Raw genomic sequence first — 21278 nt, 5'->3', positions numbered from 1 at the left:
GGGTGGGAGGCGATCCCAGATGCGTTCCTACCAGAAGATGATGGCCCCGGTGACTTCCTCCCTACAAGCACTTCTGTGGTTGGCAAGAGGGGAGGGGACTTTGAAGATCTCCTGGTTAGCTCTGAACGGGAGCTGAACCCTACCAAGACGAGTTCTTCTGATCCGCTGTATGGCTTAGAGCTCCCTAGTCCTAACCCTCCTCTACAATCATAGTCCTTCTTTTCCTTGTCGTGTACTTTCTTGGGACCTCGTTGGTAGTAAATGCCACATTGTCCCTTTGTACATTATAGACGGATTAATCAATAAAGGCATGTATCTTTCTGAGGTGATGCTTTAAATTCTGCTCTTTTGTCGTTATTGCTGTACCAACCCTCTTTCTGTCCTAAGGGAGTGAGTTAATGGCTGGCGTTTCTTCTGCGGATTCAGAGGGATTTAAAATGGCCAGTCATTCATTACTCATCTGTTAGTTGTCCTGCCTTTATGGCATGGATTCCATTTCCCCATGCATGCCATAAAATCTGCAAGATTTGCGTCTGATCTGATGGAGCCCTTTGACGTGCATATACTTCAAACCGCGGGATGTGAACCGTCATTCGTAGCCTATATATAGGCCTTCCCCCCTTCACTGCCTCCCACCAAGTCTTCCCTTCTATTTCCTTAAGCGCTCTGGAATCCTACTTTCTTTCCTGCCCCATTGCACTCATACTACTTTCTTTTAACTTCAATGGGTACCCTGGCTTAGGGTTGGCTTTTTGATGCCGAGTCCTACGATGAATTCTTATAGAGACATGCTTATGGCGGCCTCCTTGAGGCTCCCACGGATGCTCCTTTAAAACTTATGCTATTCTTCATTACCAGGAGATGTCTTGGAAAGATGGCGCGTCCCTAGCTTTGCCAGATGGTTGTTCAGTGGATTTCTCTACCTCAGAGCTCCTCATGCAGTTCGTGGTTCTTCCTTACATCTTGGGTTGGCCCCGCATCCAGCAAGAGTGGGATTCCTTCCCTAGCCAGATTATCCAAGGAGATTTTTGGTGTCTTGGGCTTGCTCAGGCCAAGTCAACTTCTCTCCAGCCCAGGAAGGAGTAAGAGTAGGAGAAGGGTCTGTGAGAGGAGGAACAACAGAGGATCTTGTCACAACCCCCTATCAAGAGCGAGACTGTGATCTCGTACCTGTTCGTTTTCCTATTATAACAGTAAATTTATTTCTAAATGAATGCCCATATTGTTATTAGTATTATTATTATTTTATTAATTTTTTTTTAAAAGATAATGCGTGATGATTCAAACGCATCACGCATAAATTCTAATTTCTAACTGAAAGAAACATTTAATAGACATACCTTTACATTCCTTTACAAAGGACTCTCAGAGTCCGTCATCCATTTATTTAACATAACTACTTTAAACAAAAAGGGACTCAGTCCCTTCAATCTTTACAAAAGAAAACTAACTTAAAGCATGAGGGGTTTCCATTACCCCACTATGTACCTTATACCCAAAGGTATCTTGTCTAGAAGTTAACTCAATAAAATATCCCCGTGTGAGGTCCAATATTAAAATATAAGAAACATATATCATCATAAAAGGAAACCAAACTACCCAGGGACTACTAAACGTTGGCCTCTCCCTCCTCAGTAATACTCAGCTCCTCAGTAGATTCATCTGTACCTGGACGTTTAAAACATAAACACAAAGTGAGTCTAATACTCAGTAAGCAGTATACTATGCCGTTAACTTAATAAGCATATAGTACTTTCTTTTGAAAACATGCATCCATAAACCAATACTAATTCTGACAATACTTCCATGCATAAGCTTACTTTATAACATCATGCATACACTTACTTCTTACTATCATGCATATACTCACTTCATACTTTCATGCAAAATCTTTATTTCTTATTTTCATACATACTTATATATCGTATCTTCACGCATACACTTAATTTAATCTTTCACTTTCTTTTGGCCAACACACTATTACGCCCCGTGTGTTGGGGTTAGCGGTCCTATTGGACCTGGATCCCACCCATGGCCACAGGTTATGAACCCCTTTCTGTCAGGGAGCAGCACGGGGTGCACTACCAGTACTACTTACCCGGCATTGCAATCTACCCATTTCTTTGATATCATTTCCTTTCATGTGGCCATTACATATTTTCATACATTAATTCATTCCTTTTCTTTTTTTGAAATCAACATTTTCAATATCTTCCTTAGTCCGATGAATATGCTTTTATTTTGAAAAATAACATTTTATGTCATGCTTACATATAAATAAAATCTTAGTTATTTCAAGAAGCATGTATAAAAATTTCATGACTTAGGATCTACATGCATGCATTACCATATACACATACAATCAATTATAATCGATAGGATACTTAATAGGGGCTATCAAGAAAGGCTTGTACATAATATAAACTCATTTATTCTTTAATTAGAGGAATGTTTGGAAAGAGATAGAGATATATTCTTCCACAAGAGAACTTGGCGTGGGCGCATGGTCATAGCTACTTACCTCGATCCGCTGCAACCCCTTTAACTTTAGAAAATCCTAATCCAATAAATAACAAGTGTGTTAAAACTCATCCAACATCCTTTAGATCCCCTTTTTAACAATGGCTAAAAAAATATAAATCTAACGTCGGTTTCTACCCTTAATTTTACTTCAAATAACTACCCTCTCAACAAATCCTTACAAGAGTAACATAAGAAGATAGTTAATTTAGTTAACATAACATCAAAACAGCTCCATATATGCATTTAATCACTTAAAACAGAACACAATTATATATATATACAAAACACAACATCAAAACAGCCATATATATATAATTAATCCCTTAAAACAGAGCATATATGTAGATATACAAAACATAACATCAAAACATCCCCATATAAATACTTAATCCCTTAAAACAGAGCATATATGTATATATATAAAACATAACATCAAAACATAAACTAACAATTTAGTTAGCTTCCAAAATCATATAAAATCATATTAAAATAATAAAAACACACCCATCTAAAATAAAATAATAAAAATCTTTACATGAACATATTTAACTTAAGGAATAAAATAAAATAACGTAAAGACTCACGTAGTAAGACTAGGGTATTACAGATCTCTCCTTCAACTCAAGCTCTTCGAGGAGTCTATAGAGCTCGGGCTGACCTTGCCCTCCTTTTGAGGCAATTCCTCTCTTGCTTTCCAACCTCGACTCAGTACTTATGGGATGGTGCCTCTCTAGGGTTGCTGTTTGAATCCTATGAGTCACTGTTCCTTTCTGCTGATGGCACCATACCACGCAGGGCCCAACTTAGGCATTCAAGCTGTTCTTTCTCTTTTGTATCTCTTTGCATGGTTTCTCACTGTTGTATCGTATTCCCCTGGTCATAATCGTCTTGGCAGTTGATGAATAAAATTCTCTTCTTTTATGTCTTCTTGTTTAGTTGCCTTTACTTTTGATGCTTTTCATTATGCACACCTTTCACGGGCAACGATGTACCATTCGTTTGCTCGTATCGCAGTGAGTTCACAATGATTATCCTGCTGGTACCCCACGGGGCATAACCAACCTTCTGCCCTTGCCGACCCCTGAGGCTATTTGTAATATAACCGGCTTGCAATCTTGCACATAAGGTCCCCATCTTATTTGAGTTACACCGCATGGTTGAAGTCGTGATGGAGATTCCCATCAATGTGCTGTCTAGTTGACTTGGCATCTTTTTAGTAGATGGCCGAGCGGCGCGTAAGCCAAACCTGTAATTTTTATAAATATATTTTAAATATTAATGCTTAAATATTTTCAATTATACATTATAATTCTTTAATTGAATACTTCATAAGTATATTTTAATTAGAGTACTTAAATATTTTCAATTATACAATATAATTCTTTAATTAAGTATTTTACTATGTATATTTTAAGTATTAATCACTTTAATTAGGGTGCTTAAAGGGTTCGATACTGTTTGAACAAATTATCCAAATGTTCAAACTGAATTCTATTCGAGTAAGATTCCGTTCGAACTGGGTAAATTCAATTTGAACAGGATTCAGAGTGTTCGAATGGAACCAAGCCAGAAACTAGTCACAAAACAGAGCAAAAAACTGAATCACAAAACCCAATTTTTACATACATGATGGCATATTTCATTACAATACGTTGAAAACTATATGATTTTCCCTAAATATGATTATTAAGTAACTTAGAAAACTATAAAAACTTATCTCTAATTTTTGCAATTTAATAAAAATATCAATCTGCAATACCTATATATGCATAAAACACATTAAACCTCTATTCTATCTCAGGAATAAATGTAACAAATATCAAGATAAGTGTAAAAAAAAATTGGAATGAAAAATAACAAAGAAAAACATATTACCTCTTGTGCACCTCTTTTCTCTCTCAAGAATCTCTTCTCTCTCACTTCTTTCAAGCTCTCTCTCTCTACAACACTCTCTCAAAGCCTTCAACCACGCTCTCTCTCTGTCAAGCTTCAATTCGAGTGAAAATGAAGTGAAAGGACCGGATTAATAATATGTGAATTTCCCTTCGAATGGATTTTTTAGAAGTTCCAACGTGAAAATAAAAGAAAAACCGTGAAATTTTTCCACAATATTTTCTAGTTCAAACTCATAATATTAGAGTTTGAACAAAAAAAAGAAATATTCTCCAACATATATCAATAATTTGGCACGAATTTTCCCTCCAAACAAAAAAAATTTGTTTGAATAGACTTTATCTCTATTCGAACTATTTTGAGATTCGTTCAAATAGATAATAGTTCTTCTATGCATAGTCGTCGCATGCAGACACTGTGCAGTCGGTTGACGTGGCCTATTGCCACATCAGCCGATAATATTAAAAAAAAAAAAAGGAAATCGAAGGAATACGAAAATTGAAGAAAGAAAAGGACATTAATTTCGTGATTTCCCGCTTCTGTGTGGGAGAGAAGATTCTCGCGAGCGAATGGACGAAGCTGGGGCCAAAGATTTCGTCTGGGTGCAAAAGAGGGATCGCAGCTTCACCTCATTTCGTTGGTGCGTTGGTTTGGGTCAAGTCAGAGATTCGTTTGGGTCAGGCTCGTCCCTGGTGGGCTTCGTCTGGGTCAGGCTCGTGGGCCAGGTATTTGGGTCAGACTCGTGGGCCAGCATATCTGGTCAGCGACGTGGGTCAGCCGGATGGGTTGGTCACTGTTCGTGGGTCGGTTCGTGGGTCTGGTCGTGGGTCTGTTTGGTGGGTCTGTGAGCTATTGGACGTGCAGTTCGTGGGTCGGTTTGGTGGGTCTGTTCGTGGGTCCTCTTGGTCCCCATACCGAGGCACCACCACGGCCTCCTCTCAGGTTCCGGTTGAGGTCTGTTTTTGGTCTGGTTTGACAAAACTCGTGTAGCATGCCAATGTATATTTCAGATTTGTATTCTGTGTTAGGCTGATGAGGACTGAATTACTAAATGCAATGTAGCCTGCTAGTTCTAGTTAGGATCGGTCAGATTATTTTTTTTGTTGAGCAAGAAAGACTTAATTTTTATAGGATTTAATTCTTTGTGCTGAATGTTATGGAGTTACTTAGTGTTTGTGATGGGTATGAGTTTGGTTGTTGGAGTAAATTTGGAAAAATAGCAGTGACACTCCATAATGGTTATTGTTTTGAGTTAGATACTAGTTGTTCTTATGATTGATTGAGCTAGCCAGTATTCATCTGGATCAGCATAATAGTCAGCTTTGATCTGTACATTTTATTAAGATCTTAAGGACTGTAACCTGTAAGCGCAATGAGTTCATGCGCATAGGATGATATTGACATGAAAATCTATTTAAAACTCATTTTAGAATTACAACACGCATGCCTCTTATATATATATATAATTACTTTATAAACAACAGATGATTTATTTTGTAAACATTAAAATTTTAAATCAACTGGGTTGGGTAAAATAATCCAAAATATAAAAACAATTGAACAACTATAATTAGTAAGAAATCACAAGGTAATTCATAATATAAACACAATTTGTTACTATAATTAGTAAGATCTGTCATGTTTAATTTAATTCACTATATAAACACAATTTCTGAATTTATATAGTAAGACATGTCATGTATGTATAGTATATACATACTATTTAAATGATTTTATTTATTTTTCATGCCATTCCTATTTTTCATGCATACATAACATAATAATAATAATTATGTACAACTTGTACATGTCATGGGAAAAGGGGAAGAACACGCTTCTTCCTTAACATCATGTAGCTTAAATCCCCAAAACTCGGTATGTTATGTGATAATTAAAAACTAATTCAACTCAATGATTGTGACCATAAATTTAATTATTATTATTATTATTGTATTAGGACATCCGTCAAACAAGTTTACCAAACTTTCCAAATTACATGCACGGTTACTTTGGACCAGTGCCTGCATGGTCAGCAGCTTTCCAGCCATATCCAGATGGCAACCACCATCCAAGCAACATTCAGGTGGTTCTTCAACTTCTATCTTGTATTTTATTTTATTCAAAAGTTTATTATTATTTACTTTTTAATTTGGTATAATTTTTTTTGTCTTAAGCAAAACGTTGGTTACCCATATCAATATGGGATGCGACCTCCGATGCCATTTGTCTCTACAAGCTTTGCACTAACCGCATTAACCGTTCAAGAAGAGATACTTGATGTAGTGGAAACTGAAGCGCAATGTACTTCCGCTCAAGTTGATTCTGAAATTATGTTGGATAGTCCAGATGAATGGGTAACTGATGATGGCACTCCCATTCTAGCACAAGTGGTGTCATCATCGAATGGTGAGGATATGATTAAGGAGCCAAAGTCCGGGATGGAATTCAATTCTTTTGAAGATTTGTTGAGCTATTATAAGCATTATGCAAAACAATGCGGGTTTGGGGTGATGACACAGAGGAGTGAGAGGTCAGAGGATCAAAGTGTCAGATATGTCACTCTTGGTTGTGCACGGGGAGGAAAGGCCCGCATTAAGAGTTCCAATATCGCCAACCCACGTCCGACAGGAAAGACGGACTGTAAGGCAAGGATTAATGCGTTAAGAGTCGAGGGAAAGATGCGGTTGACAACAGTCCATAATACACATAATCATCATACCAGCCCACAAAAATCCCATTTTTCCGATGTAACCGAGAAGTGAGTGACACCGTTAAAAGAGTGCTAGACACAAACGACTTAGCTGGCATCCGGCTGAATAAGAGTTACGGATCTCTTGTCGTTGGCGCAGGTGGATTCGAGAACTTGCCCTTTCTGGAAAAGGACTGTCGCAATTACATCAACAAAGCCCGTCATCTTCGACTTGGTGCAAGTGGTGCTGGAGCACTTCGAGATTATTTTTTGAGGATGCAGTATAAGAATAACGGGTTTTTTTGCATTAATGGATCTAGACGATGAGGGGAGGTTAAGGAATGTTTTTTGGGCAGATCCACGTAGTCGAGCTGCCTATAAGTATTTTGATGACGTGGTCACATTCGACACCACATACCTGACTAATAGGTATGGGATGCCTTTTGCACCATTCATTGGTGTAAACCACCATGGGCAATCGATTCTGTTGGGAGCTGGGTTGATTTCTAATGAGGACACGGAGACCTTTACATGGCTATTCCAGACCTGGTTGCAGTGTATGGATGGTATAGCTCCAAAGGCTATAATTACTGATCAAGACAGAGCAATGAAAAATGCAATTGCTCTTGTCTTTCCGGAGACCCGACATAGATTTTGCCTATGGCATATACTTAAGAAAGTCCCTGAGAAGCTTGGGTCATATGCAGCCTACAAGAGTGGGCTGAAAACGCAACTGATGAAATGTGTGTACGATTCACAAACTATTGAGGCATTTGAAAAATGTTGGGCAGAGTTTATTAGTACATATGAGTTACATGAGAATTTGTGGTTGAAAAGTTTATATGCAGAGCATGAGCATTGGGTACCGGTTTTTCTAAAAGAGCACTTTTGGGCTGGAATGAGTACAACCCAATGCAGCGAGAGTATGAATGCTTTTTTTGACGGTTATGTCCATTCAAAGACAAACTTGAAGGAGTTTGTCGACCAGTTTGACAGTGCACTGAAGAAAAAAATTGAGAATGAAAATCAGGCAAAATTTCAGTCATTTAGTGGCACCATTCCTTGCGTTTCGAGATCTCCAATTGAGAAGAAATTTCAAGAGTTGTACACTAACGCAAAATTTAAGGAAGTTCAACAACAAGTAATTGGTGTGCTTGACTTGGACCCAGCTCTGCTAACATCGGATGGTGTAATCAAGAGTTATTTGGTAGAAGATGAGGTCCGTATTCAAGAGTATTCAAAACCCGTTACATATTCTGTGCAGTTTAATGTGAATGATTGCAATGCGAAGTGTTCATGTGGGTTATTTGAGATGAGGGGGATAGTGTGTAGGCATAATTTGGCGGTATTCAAATGTAACAGTGTAAAAGTATTGCGAGACCGGTACATTTTAGACCGATGGAGGAAGGACATCAAGTGGAGATACACGTTAATTCGGACTAGCTATGACGCAGGGGATCAGAGGCCAACTAGTAATAGATATTCAATTCTTTTGAATTTGTGTTATGGGATGATAGATTATGCGGTGGATTCTAACGACCAATTTGAAGATGCAAAGAAGCGGATACTGGAGATGACTGAAGCTTAACGTCTGAACCAAAGCTCCTTTTCTATGATGCAAACAGGTTTGATGGCAATGAAAACTACTATAAATTGTTCTTTATAATTAGAAAAGAGGAATTCCAATAGGATACTTATTGTTATATCCTATTTAACATCTACTTGGATCAAATAGGACCAGAACCTGATTTGTCGACAATGGATACTACTACAGTTGGTAGTTCACAACAAGTCAAGAGTCCAAGGATTGTCAGGGGGAAAGGAAGACCTCCATCCCTTCGGAGAGCCTCCTGGATGGAGACAGACATGCGGAAGGTTAAAGCGAAACAAAAGAAATCACAACAGGGAGGAAAATGCAAAGAGGTAACTATCTCAACATTTGTGTGAGATATATTTTATTTTTATGCACGGTTACTTTAGATGTTATTTATACACGTTAATTTCCATTGAGTTCAAAAACTTTGACGGTTATTATTAGCGAGAGGAAGGAGAAAAAGCACCCCTGGGGACGCGAAGGAATATATTTGATGAAGGAGATACAACATGCTTGGGGACGTGCATCAATTTTTTCGAGCCATCAGATGTAGATAATACCATAGCTCCTGGACAAGTGCCGGTATGATAAATAGATGGGAATCTGTTATACACTTTCTTGGTTGGTCTAATTTTGTATTCTGATGAAATTTTTATGAGTTATATTCCTTTTCTTGGTTGGTCTAAATTTGTATAGAACCTGAAATTTTTGTGAGTTATACAGTTTCTTGGTTGGTCTAAATTTGTATTCTTATGAAATTTCATGTGTTATAAACAGCCTGTCCTAGACAGCCCTGCTTTCGAGAGTAGTGGAATCCATCAGCGAGAATCAGTGATGGAGAGCCAAGAAAGTGTACAATCTCTGAACTTTGCATAATTATGTGGATTTGTGTAGGCATATACGTGATGAGATTTTTTTTCACATATTATAGATTTATTTTGGGTTGGATGGCACACAACCCAACCTTCCTGGGCATTAACCGGTCAAAATCATGTGCAAAAAGGATGAGTTTAATGAAGCTTACCAAGAGGAGATTCATTGGTATGGGATGTAAAATGTAAAAATGTGTGCCAAATATTTTCTGAAAATTAGTTAAGTTTTTAATAGCCATTAGGTATATATTAGTTGGTAATTCCCGAAAATGGGAAGATGTAGACAATATGGTTTTGTGTACTTCATTGATGTATGTGGATAGAAAGGTTAAGGTTAGTGGGAGAATTTTTTGTGAGTAATATAGGATGGGATGACAGATTATGGATGTATGTGGATAGTTAAGTCATACAGATGATGGAATAACAGTGTAAATAGTATCCATGGTTTTTTTCTAAAGGAGTTGGTTATTACTCTTCGACCATTTTATTCAACTGTATTGATGGAGAGCTTTAAATTTCATTACAAATTTGAAAAGAATTCCAGTAATATACTTGTGCACGTGCTGGAGCTATTTTGGCATGATAAGATGCAAAACAGGTTGGGTTCATATGCCTCTTCCCACAGCCATGCACGTATGCCTATGTATACATAACAAAAAAAATTGGGTATGATATATTTCATATAAGAACTAAGTCTAGAAATGGAAAGGATGCAATTCTTTTCAAGTAGGGTGTATTCAAAAAGAAAAGAAAAAGGAAAACGCTGCTTGTACACGGCATAGACTTGTAAACGCAATATCATGGGTTCGGCTCAGATCACACTCAAACAGGTTCAAAGACAAACTGAGTCTAGATAAGGCAATTTTTTAAGATAAACAATAAATCATCATAAATAGATTACATTAGGTGGAAAAGGTAATAAGCATACCAACATGCTTGGTATATGTTTGCATGATACATAGCTTGCCAAATAAAATCGATACCAACTGTCAGATATAGGACAAGCATGATACAAAGCTTAAATTACATCAATTCGAACACTTACAAAAAGTCAAACTATTAGACTATTATGGACAGTTTCTGTACATTCAGAATAAACTACTAACACTTAAACTCCAAACACCATATAAACCATTACCAAATCACTTGGTAACAAAAGACAGCAACTACAAAAGCCCAAAAAAGACGGAGCAATATGCGTGAACGTCTTAGTCTTGCTTCTTGCTCAAAAAGCAACAACTCCTTTTTCAAAAATGCCTCATCTCTACTGGATTGCTCCATCTCTCTCTTCTCAACTTGGGCTACTCTCATCCGAAGCTGAAACTCCATCTTCTCAATCTCACCGACTCTTGTCTCCAGCTCTCTCTCCTTCCTTTCAATTTCATTTTTCCTTGCTCGTAGATCACACTCTTCGCATTTATCACTATCACTATCTGCCCACTTGAAGTAGTTACAATGTGATAATCCCTGAATATTTTTGACATATATAAAAGATGTTAGATTTAGACAATATTAATCATATTATTTGCCAAATCGAGATAATGAGTGAATAACTTACCTCTGTGTTGTACTTTGGACACCCAAAGAAGGGTCTTCTTGGATTTCTTGTGGTATTTGAGTATCTCAATATAGCTTCTTGCTCACATAAGCACATTGGTTGACCCAAATTACGTTTGCCAGAACATGAGGAAGACAGTGATGAGGATGACATTCTAACATAGATTGGGTCATGATGGAAATGCACACATATCAAAAGATACACATGTAGTCAAAATGGAAAGGCACACATATCCAATTGCATATGACTACAATGCACTTTTATGCATATTACTGATTTTACACCATTTTGAAAATTCCACATCGAATTGTTCTAAACCATGTGGGTTCACCTCAGATTTAATTGAAAACTATAGCTTATATAAAAAAAAAAAAATCAGTTCACACGAACTAGGGATATGATCAGTTCTTTCTACATTGGTCTGTTGACTTTAACTTTTATAATATAATAAAGAGGGTGTCATAACCAATACAACATACAGATCATGTGAGCCGATATCCAGGCTCCCAAATGCATTCTACCATGATGTACTGTGGAACAACTGCTCCACAGCACATCATGGTTTAATAGATGGAAAAGTTGCATAGATTAGGAAAAATAAACACTGCTACTAGCAAATAGTCAAACCCGAGAACAACTACTGAATTCCAGTAAACACTGCTACTAGCATCAATGGAACCCGAGAACAACATCTGAGACTAATAAACACTGCTAATAGCATCAATCAAACCCGAGAGCAACATTTGAGACTCATAAACACTACTAATAGCATCAATCAAACCCGAGAACAATATCTGCGACTCATAAGCACTACTAATAGCATCAATCAAATATGAAATAATAGAAAACTACAATAATACAGAAATTTTAAATAAAATACAGAAAATAGAAAACTACAATAATACAGAAATATGAAATAAAATACAGAAAATACAAAACTACAGATATTGAAGAAATAGAAAACTACAATGTTACAGAAATATGAAATAACCTGGACAGAGGCAACTGATTACCAGTTTCAGGATGAAGGGTTAGGGTTAGGGTTAGGGTTAGGATTAGGGTTAGATCTAGGGTAACGGTTACAGTTAGATCTAGGGTTAGGGTTTCGGTTAGATTTTTGGAGAGGTTTCGGTCTTCGATTGGAGCTCGGGAAGATGAACGGAGGAAGACGAAGCTATACTCGTGGGTCTGGAGGGAAGAAAAAGGGGGATCCGGCGAGAACACCTCCAAAAACTGCAGATCGTGCAAAATCTAATGAGAGATTCGAGAGACTGAAATTGGAAAGGAAAAGGGACGTGGGCTGGAGAGGTTTTCCAGATTTCATGCGAGAAGGGAGATACTGAGAGGAGGAATGAGAGTGAACTTGACGCTGAAAGGGCCGAGAGAGAAAGAGTAAAGATCTTGGGAATAAGATAGACGAGAGAGAAAAGATTTGAGAGAGAGAAAGAGAAAAGATCTCGGGAATAAGATAGACGAGAGAGAAAAGATCCCGAGCTATTTACCCTGATCAATGAAACGACATAGCTGGGGCTAGCTTCACCAAAATGCTCCGTTTTAACTTAATGCCAGGTTAGCAGCCGTTTGCACGCTGCTTACATCCCGAGACTGCACCCAGCTTTTTTCAATAGATAATTATAGCAATATATAAATATACACATAATACACCCAATATTATTATTAGTATATGTTAAAACTATATATACTATATAATTTAGCCTCGTTTGTTTTCAGAGATGAGATGAGATGAGTTAAAATAAGTTAAATAAAATATTATTAGAATATATTATTTTTGTATTGGGATTTGAAAAAGTTGTATTGGAATTTTTTTTTTGAAACCAACAAAAATGCCTCATTCATTCATAGTAAAAGAGTTACATTGCAGCAACATAACCTTAACATCTCTATAATCACTAACTCACTGAATTCTCTTCACTAATACAAGCCATTTCACTAGCAATTAAACTAATGGTCTCTGAAGGTCCTTCCTCAATCCAGCACCATTCCCCTTCCATTCTTAAAGCTCTCTTAGCCAATTCATGAGCCACACAATTCCCTTCTCTATGTATGAAATTCATAGACTAGTTAGGCCTCAAACTCAACCTGCTTCGAATATTAGCATACATCTGCTCCATCCGTGCATAATTTCCCCGTACATCTGTTACCCCTTTTATCACCCTGTTAGCGTCTCCTTCAAACACTACATTCCTGACATCCAGCTCCATAACAAGTTCCATAGCTCTCCAGAGAGCCGCTGCTTCACCCATATCAGAGCTACCACTAAACAATTTTGAACAACTAAAAGAAAACAGAACCTCTCCCACATGATTCGTTCCTGCTATGCCCAATCCCAATCTATAATTAGTCTTGTCAATAGCCGCATCAAAGTTTATCTTTGAAATTCCTTCATCTGGTGGCATCCATTTTGTATCTTTCCTTGTCTGATGCATAGGCCCCTTCATCTGGTTTAGTTCAGCATGAGCACTCTTATAGTTTCTAAGACTGGTCAGTGCTTCATTGAGAACTTTACTTGGTTTTTTGAATTTCCCTTCAAAAATCATCATATTCCTCCTTGTCCACAGCCCTCTCAAAATCATGGCTACCTCTTCTAATTTGCTCTGCTGCAATCTGGTCTGCATATCAGACCACACCTGGAAAAAATCTTTTTCTTCACATATCCATTTCTGAAGTCCACTTCCACTTTCAGCCCATACATCACTTGCAGCTGGACAGGACCATAGCACATGACATACTGTTTCTACATCTCCATGACAGATATTACAAGTAGCATCTTCTATTATTTTTCTCTGCACTAGGTTCTGCCTTGTTGGTAATATGCCTTTCAGTGCCTTCCACACAAACTGTTTTGTAGGATTAGGAACATTTAGACTCCAAACCCCTTCCCAAATTTGTTGCTGAGTTTGTCTACTAGAACATTCCCAAGCCTCGATCTTCCCATGTCATTGCCTAAATGATAGGCACTTCTCACAGAAAACCTGCCATCCTTAGTAAAGCCCCATAAAATTCTATCTTCCTCACCATGCCAACTTAAAGGTATACTGCATATCTGAGCAGCCTCTTCCTTACTAAACATATCACCTACCAACCTCTCATTCCAGCAATGAAGATCCTCAAAGATAAGGGAGCTTACCTTCGAGTCTGCAGGTAATGTATTAATAGGTGATCTAACTTTGAAATCTGAACCATTAGGAAGCCATTTATTGTTCCATATAGATATACTTTTTCCATTACCCACTCTCCACACCATTCCTGCTTTGACCAGGTCTTGTGCATGTAATAAGCTTCTCCATATGAAAGAGGGTTTATATCCAATCTTTGCATCTATAAATTGGCTTTTACTGAAATACTTCTCCTTAAAAATTCTAGCTGCCAAAGACTCAACATTGGTTTGCAACATCCAACCTTGTTTGGCTAACATAGCCCTATTAAAAACATCAATATCCCTAAACCCCATCCCACCATTCTTTTTATTTTCACCCATTTTATCCCAACCCTTCCAATGAATACCCCTACTGTCTTTATTACCACTCCACCAAAAATTTGCAATCATGGAGTTGATGACTTTGCACAGCTTCCTTGTAAATCTGAACACATTCATCGAATAAGTAGGAATAGACTGTAATACAGCCTTAATTAACACCTCTCGACTTGCACTCGATAAAAAGGAATTTTTCCAGCTTCTAATCTTCCTCCACACCCTTTCTTTTATACTCCTAAAAGTTTCATACTTTGATCTTCCAATCATGGTTGGAAGACCAAGATATTTTCCATAATCTCCACAAACAATTTCACCAGCCTCAGAAATAATTTCCTCTTGAACCAGCTCACTTGTATTGGAACTAAAAAGGATTGCTGTCTTCTCTCTATTTAGCTTTTGGCCTAAAGAAACTTCATACAAAAGCAAAAGATCATGTATAGCCAACCACTCCTCTTTACTTGCCTTGCTGAAGATCACACAATCATCAGCAAAGAGGAGATGATTAATTCGAGTCCCTCCACTAGCAGCAGCTACCCCTTTAAGTCTCCCATTTGTAGCAGCTTTACTCAACATAGATCTCAGTCCCTCAGCACATAAGATAAAAAGATAAGGAGACAATGGGTCACCTTGCCTTAAACCTCTAGTGGGCATGAAAGTATCACCAACCTTTCCATTTACCACAACTGAATATCTAACCGATTCTACACAAATCATAATCAACTGGATCCATCTGTCACAGAAACCCAGCTTCTTCATTATGGACCTCAGAAAAGTCCACTCAATTCTATCGTAAGCCTTAGACATGTCTAGCTTTAAGGCCATGCTTCCTTCTTTTCCTTTTTGTCTTGCTTTCATGGTATGAAGGATCTCATAGGCCACCATCACATTGTCAATAATAGATCTACCAGGCACAAAAGCACTCTGCAGACTAGAAATAATGTTTGGTAAAACATGCTTAAGCCTATTTGCTAGAACTTTTGCAATAAGCTTATACAATACATTGCATAAAGAAATAGGTCTAAACTCATTTACAGAAAAATGAGCCTCTACTTTTGGAATTAACACTATATTAGTAAGGTTTAATTCACTTAGCATACCTTCGTCATTTAGACATTTAGCACAGCACTGCATACTTTAGGGCCCACAACTGCCCAATGATGTTGATAAAAATCTGCCCCAAATCCGTCTGGCCCAGGAGATTTGAAGGGCCCCATATGTTGGAGTGCCTCTAGTACCTCCTCTTGCACAAAAGGAGCCACAAGATCTTCATTCATTGTTCTTGTCACTCTAATGTCAACACTCTGCAAACAGGTCTCAATATCTTCTGCCTTTGGATTCATAGTTGAAAAAATCTTTTGAAAATGATCCTTGAATGCATCAGCAATCTCAGACTCGACCCTTCTCACAATTGCATCCGCATCCTTAATATGTTTAATAAAATTCTTTTTCTTTCTTTGGGTTGCACTTGCATGGAAAAACCTTGTATTTCTGTCCCCTCCTTGATACCAATGATTCTTTGCCCTTTGCCTCCATTTGAGATCCTCTTTCTGAAGAAGAACCCCCACATCATTTTGTAACCTCCCAATCTCCTCTTCATTATGTTGATTTTCATCATCCTGCAAATTTTTAAGGAGAGCAGACTTCATATTTAATTCCTTTCCCAAGTCTGAACTGTGCTCTTTCTTCCATCTTGATAAAAAGCCTCTACTAGTCTTGAGGTTTTTTGGTACTTCTCTAACAGGGTTGTTGGTTGAACTCTCTTGCATCCATACCTTACTTATTATCTCTTTGCACCCCTCATCTTTTCCCCATGACACTTCATACTTAAAAAATTGTTGGCAACCTCTTATATAGGCAGGTTGCTTCCCAAAATAAAAGCACAAAGGTCTGTGATCCGAGCTTCTAGCCACCAAAGTTTCAACCCTTACAGATTGAAAACAGTCCAGCCATTTCTATTTGCTAGTCCTCTGTCCAATCTTTCTACAGTAAAAGTGTCATCTTTATGTTTGTTACACCAAGTAAATTTGGAATCCGACCATCCCAAATCAAATAATTCTCCCCTCTCTACCACATATCTGAACTTGTTCATCTGAGCTTCACTTTGCACATTTCCTCCTCTCTTTTCATCTTGAGCTAATATTTCATTAAAATCCCCACAAAAAAACCAAGCCATAGAATTAGAAGGTTTTAAGGACAATAAAATATCCCATGATTCTTGCCTCTTACTGACTTCTGGATGGCCATAAAAGCCAGTTAGCTGCCACTCCTTATCCTCCTGATCATCCTTAATACTAGCATTTATGTGAAATCTAGAATAAGACTGAATTGTCACCTCAGTTTCAAGCTTCCAAAGCAAGACCAAACCTCCACTTCTTCCTACTGGATTCACAACAAAACATCCCTCATACTTCAATTTCCTCTTTAGGTAGTCCCAACGATGTGCATGTAGCTTCGTTTCCATCAAAAAAACCAAGTTTGGTCCCTTTTCCTTCACTAGTTTGTGAAGGTCATGAACTACACGGGGGTTACCAAGCCCCCGACAATTCCAGCTCAAGGTTTTCATTGATCTTGAGCAGCGCCGCCAAATTCATATTAGTATCAACAAAATCCCCCTCCTTAGTAATTTTTAATTTTTTTCTGCTGACTTCTCTTTCACCACCTCCCTCCTCATCATCTAACCCCCTTTTCTTCATAATTTGTATTTCTATTTTATCACTAAGCACCTCTTTCCCCCTAGCACTTTTTTTCCACCCCGCTCTAGTATTCATAGCCCTCCTACCTGAAACTTGGCCTTTCTCCTTAGCACACAACACAGCCTGACCTTCACTACTAACCACATTTGCCTTGTCTGGACTCTCCTCAAAAAATTCATTTAAAAATTGGGCCCCATAATAGGGTTGACATCCAGACCCGAGCCCAAATTCGGCCCAGCCCATCATCATTGTTTGCATCTCCATTATGCACAACTGGATGCTGATTGACTACTGCCATAACTATCTCCTCCACCCTTATCGAATTCTCCTCATTCAAAACTTCCATTCCTTCTTTTTCTGTTGAAACCAGCTTTTTTCCATTTATAACAGCACCCTTATCCAAACCTTGTAGATTTGTACAAGCAACAAACTCCACACTCTCATCCTCATTCAAATTCAAATTTGAATTAGAATTTGAATTAGAATTGGATCCTGGATTTTCTCCAATCTGGTTAGCTGACTCAGTGTCAGATTCCGCCCCTCCACTGTACCCTTCTTCCACCTCTTGCCATCTCCATTGCTGAATCTCCCATTAGAGTAATTCCTTTTAATAAACATAGGAGAAGCACGAAGCCATGGACCAAATTGTTGAACCTTTTCAGCATGCCGAGACACATTCTCACTTTTTGATTTGCACCCATCAGCAGCATGGACTAAGTAACCACACATAAAACAAACCTTTGGTAATTTTTCATATTTGATGGGAATCCATACTTTGTCACCCTGCACGCTGATCATCCTTCCTCTGTCCAGAGCTTGATGTAATTTTAGCTCAATCTTCCAAACTCTACTTTTAGATTTAAATATATTTTGCTCATTCAATAAATATTTATCTGTTGGTTGGCTGATTCTGGACTGAGTCCGAGGAGTTCGGAGGTCGGATGGGTTGTGGACGGAGTGCTTGGTTTTGTTGATTTATGGATGGTTGATTATTTTGTGCATTAATATCGATTTTACATGGTGCATGCACATGCATTTTTACTTAATTGAGAAAAGCCTGTTTTATTGGCGTAAGTGGATTTTCGGGTGCGTGTGTATCACGACCCCAAGCCGGGATGGGGTATTATCTCGGTGGAGCTCCTCTGGTCACTCGGGAGCGGAATAAACTGAGTGACGTCCCCTGAGTTGTCGTTGGGCGACGACGGGAGCGGGGGCTAGGGGATGCTTGGCTACAAACGCGCCGGGCGCGGAACCGGGCATCACTCTACGCATCGACTCCGTGGCCCTTCGCTGGCGAGGGCTAGAGGATGCTTGGCTACGAACGCGCGGGGTGCGGAACTGGGCATCGCTCGTTAGGTGTCACATGCGTGGTCGTAACCTGCGGTGTGGCACTGGACCCAGGGTGTGCGGATGACCCCTAGGGGAGGTCATGGTGCATACGGATTAATTAGATAATGGTTTGAGATGGATATGGGCCAAATGTGACTTTTGGCGTGATATTTGGAAAGGATATGTTTTTGGGCCAAATGGGATTTTGGGCGTGCGTGGTAAAAATATGATTTTATGGGTTTTGGGCATTGGCATCACTTCATGCATATTGTTTGAGTTCTATATGTTTTTATCTGGTGGTGTTTGGATTTTACTTACCTGCGGCACCATTTTTGGTTCCGTAGATTTTGGTGCAGAGATTGAGGATGAGGAGGAGGAGGCTGAGCCCGAGGATGCGGCTCTGCCGGGGTGCTGAAGTTTATGCTTTGTATTTAGTTTAAAATTATGTTTGTGTCCTGTAATATTTATTTATGTATGCTTTGAATAGTTTTGTACTAAACAAGAAAAATTCTGGTACTTAGTTATTGACTTGCTTTTAGCTGCGTATTTCTCGTGCACAGTCGTCGCTTTTTCACACACTTGGCACACGTCGATAGGATGATGACCCGTGATGTCATCATCCGGACGTCTCGATTTTCCCGTGATCGTGCGTGGGGATTTGGGGCCGTCACAGGTGATATCAGAGCAGTTCGACTATGGGTAAAACCATATGTCCCATAGGTGGAGTACCAGAAAGTTTTAAAAGCTCGAGTTAAAATTATTTTACCTATTTAATTTGAATTGTTTTTCTTTAACTTGATTCGATTTTATTCAATTTTATTTGATTTGAATTTATTTCATTTAATTCCATTTGATTTGGTTTGGTTTGATTTGATGTTATTTGAATTGAAAGTATGTTGTTTTATTTGTTTTAGTTATTCGAATATATGTTATTTTATTTATTTTGTTTTAAATTGTTTTGTTTTGTTTTGTCCGGAGTTAAAAAGTGGGGTTGAGGATTATGCTATGATAGGAGGATGATACTATCGAAAATGTCGTTGGTAGGAATAAATACTTAGTGTAGTAGGGTTGAATTTTATAGAGGTGGGTTACTTTTATAATATTGTGGCTAGAAAGGAACAACATGGGTTAGGCGATCTCTTGGGAGTAGGAATGTAAGTTGCAACTAAGGAGGGGAGTTAGATTTAAGTCACTTAAGATGGTTGAGGTCTTAGGTTTTGTAGAATTTATGTAATGAGGCTATAGAATAGGAGAGTGTAGGTTCAACGAACTTTCAGGATTGGTTTAAGATAATTTTATCTAAGGTTTGAGGCCTTATAGATTTTAGGAAATAAGATTTTGGTAATTAAGGTTTTAGGTTCGACAAGTTTCGGGGGAAATAATTAAATTTCAAGTTTTAAATTTTGCTTATTCGGATGAACAATTTGGTGGCAATTGGGGTTTTAAAATTTACAAGTTTTAAGGTGAATGTTTTGGATTAAAGCCATCAATCTCGAGGATTTCAGAAAATGATTTATTATCCGTTAATGTATTAGATTTTAAAAGCTTTGGGAGCCGATTGTTCTATTATGGGGTGTAAGCTCATTGATCTTAGAAATTCTAGAAATTATTCTTATTTGATTTAAGGATTTAGAATTGCAGAGTTGAAGGACCAATTTATAATAAGAGTTGAGTTCTTAGTTTTACAGACTTGGGGTGCTAGCTTGATCCACTCTGGAGAGTGATTAGTTTGCAACCATTAAAATGGGGTTGATCAGAGTTTAATTAATAATATGAAATTTTTCTGGGGTACATTTCTTTGAGAATGGAAGGTAATGATTTAGCTCATATACTTCTTTGAGGATTGTAGATATTGACTTAGTTCAGAAAATGACTATTGTTAACTCAAGGTTGTAGTAATCGATTTTAGGAAATAATTTTTGTCGGTTCGGAAGAAATAGATCCATTGAGGTTTTGGAAGCAATAGTTTAATTGTTGGTATTAAATTCGATTGAAGTTGAGACCTTATGTTCTAGAGACTTTTGGGAACGGATTATTAGCAGGTTTAAGGTCATTTTCAGTACAAAACTTTAAGCGATAACTATTTGCTGATATTAAGGGTATAAGTTAAGCAGATATAGGAATGATTCATGTTGATTTGCGGATATAAGTCCAGATGATGGAAATAGTAGTAATGGATTACTTGTACGTTAGAATGACTATTGGTTTCGGCTAAGGACGTATGAGATTGACACGTGATAGTGGTGAATCGATTGGAGGGTTCAGTCGAAGCGTGTTACTCAATGGAATGTGGGTTGGCAATAATTGTTATAGCTCGAGGTTATAGTGACAAGTTTTAGGATTGATTCATACCGAGTTGAGATAGATGATGCAGGTTTTGGGAAATGAAATTTTGTTTATTTTGAGGATAAGGTACGAATGTTGGAAATGGAAGTGATGGATCACTTATACGTTAGAATGATTATTGATCTTAGCTAAGGGTACATGAGATCCATTTATAGTGGTGGTGAGGGTGTATGGATTTCGGAGAGTACAAATCCTAGTCTCTTTTTGGCTTGAGAGAAGTGGCTTTGGTGAGTACTGAAGTGGATTAGATGTGATAGTATTAAATTCAATAGATTTTAACTTCGA

At 38.0% G+C, this 21278-nt stretch overlaps 2 protein-coding genes across 2 annotated transcripts; one reads left to right on the top strand and one right to left on the bottom strand.

Annotated features, from left to right (window-relative positions):
• The first annotated feature begins 7415 nt into the window (after positions 1 to 7415).
• On the top strand, positions 7416 to 8693 carry LOC122278482 (protein FAR1-RELATED SEQUENCE 5-like). Its single transcript, XM_043088669.1, has 2 exons — positions 7416 to 7967; positions 8067 to 8693. The coding sequence occupies exons 1-2, from the start codon at positions 7416 to 7418 to the stop codon at positions 8691 to 8693; spliced, it is 1179 nt and encodes a 392-aa protein (XP_042944603.1).
• Positions 8694 to 11827: 3134 nt separating this feature from the next.
• LOC122278481 lies at positions 11828 to 15731 on the bottom strand. Its single transcript, XM_043088668.1, has 5 exons — positions 15723 to 15731; positions 14062 to 15612; positions 13230 to 13975; positions 13049 to 13187; positions 11828 to 11977 (listed from the first exon to the last, which is right to left on the bottom strand). The coding sequence occupies exons 1-5, from the start codon at positions 15729 to 15731 to the stop codon at positions 11828 to 11830; spliced, it is 2595 nt and encodes an 864-aa protein (XP_042944602.1).
• Between the last annotated feature and the right edge of the window lie 5547 nt (positions 15732 to 21278).

This window comes from Carya illinoinensis, chromosome 10, assembly GCF_018687715.1.
Source record: "Carya illinoinensis cultivar Pawnee chromosome 10, C.illinoinensisPawnee_v1, whole genome shotgun sequence".
In the NCBI taxonomy this organism is placed as follows: domain Eukaryota; kingdom Viridiplantae; phylum Streptophyta; class Magnoliopsida; order Fagales; family Juglandaceae; genus Carya; species Carya illinoinensis.
This window is presented reverse-complemented; position numbering and strand designations above follow the sequence as displayed.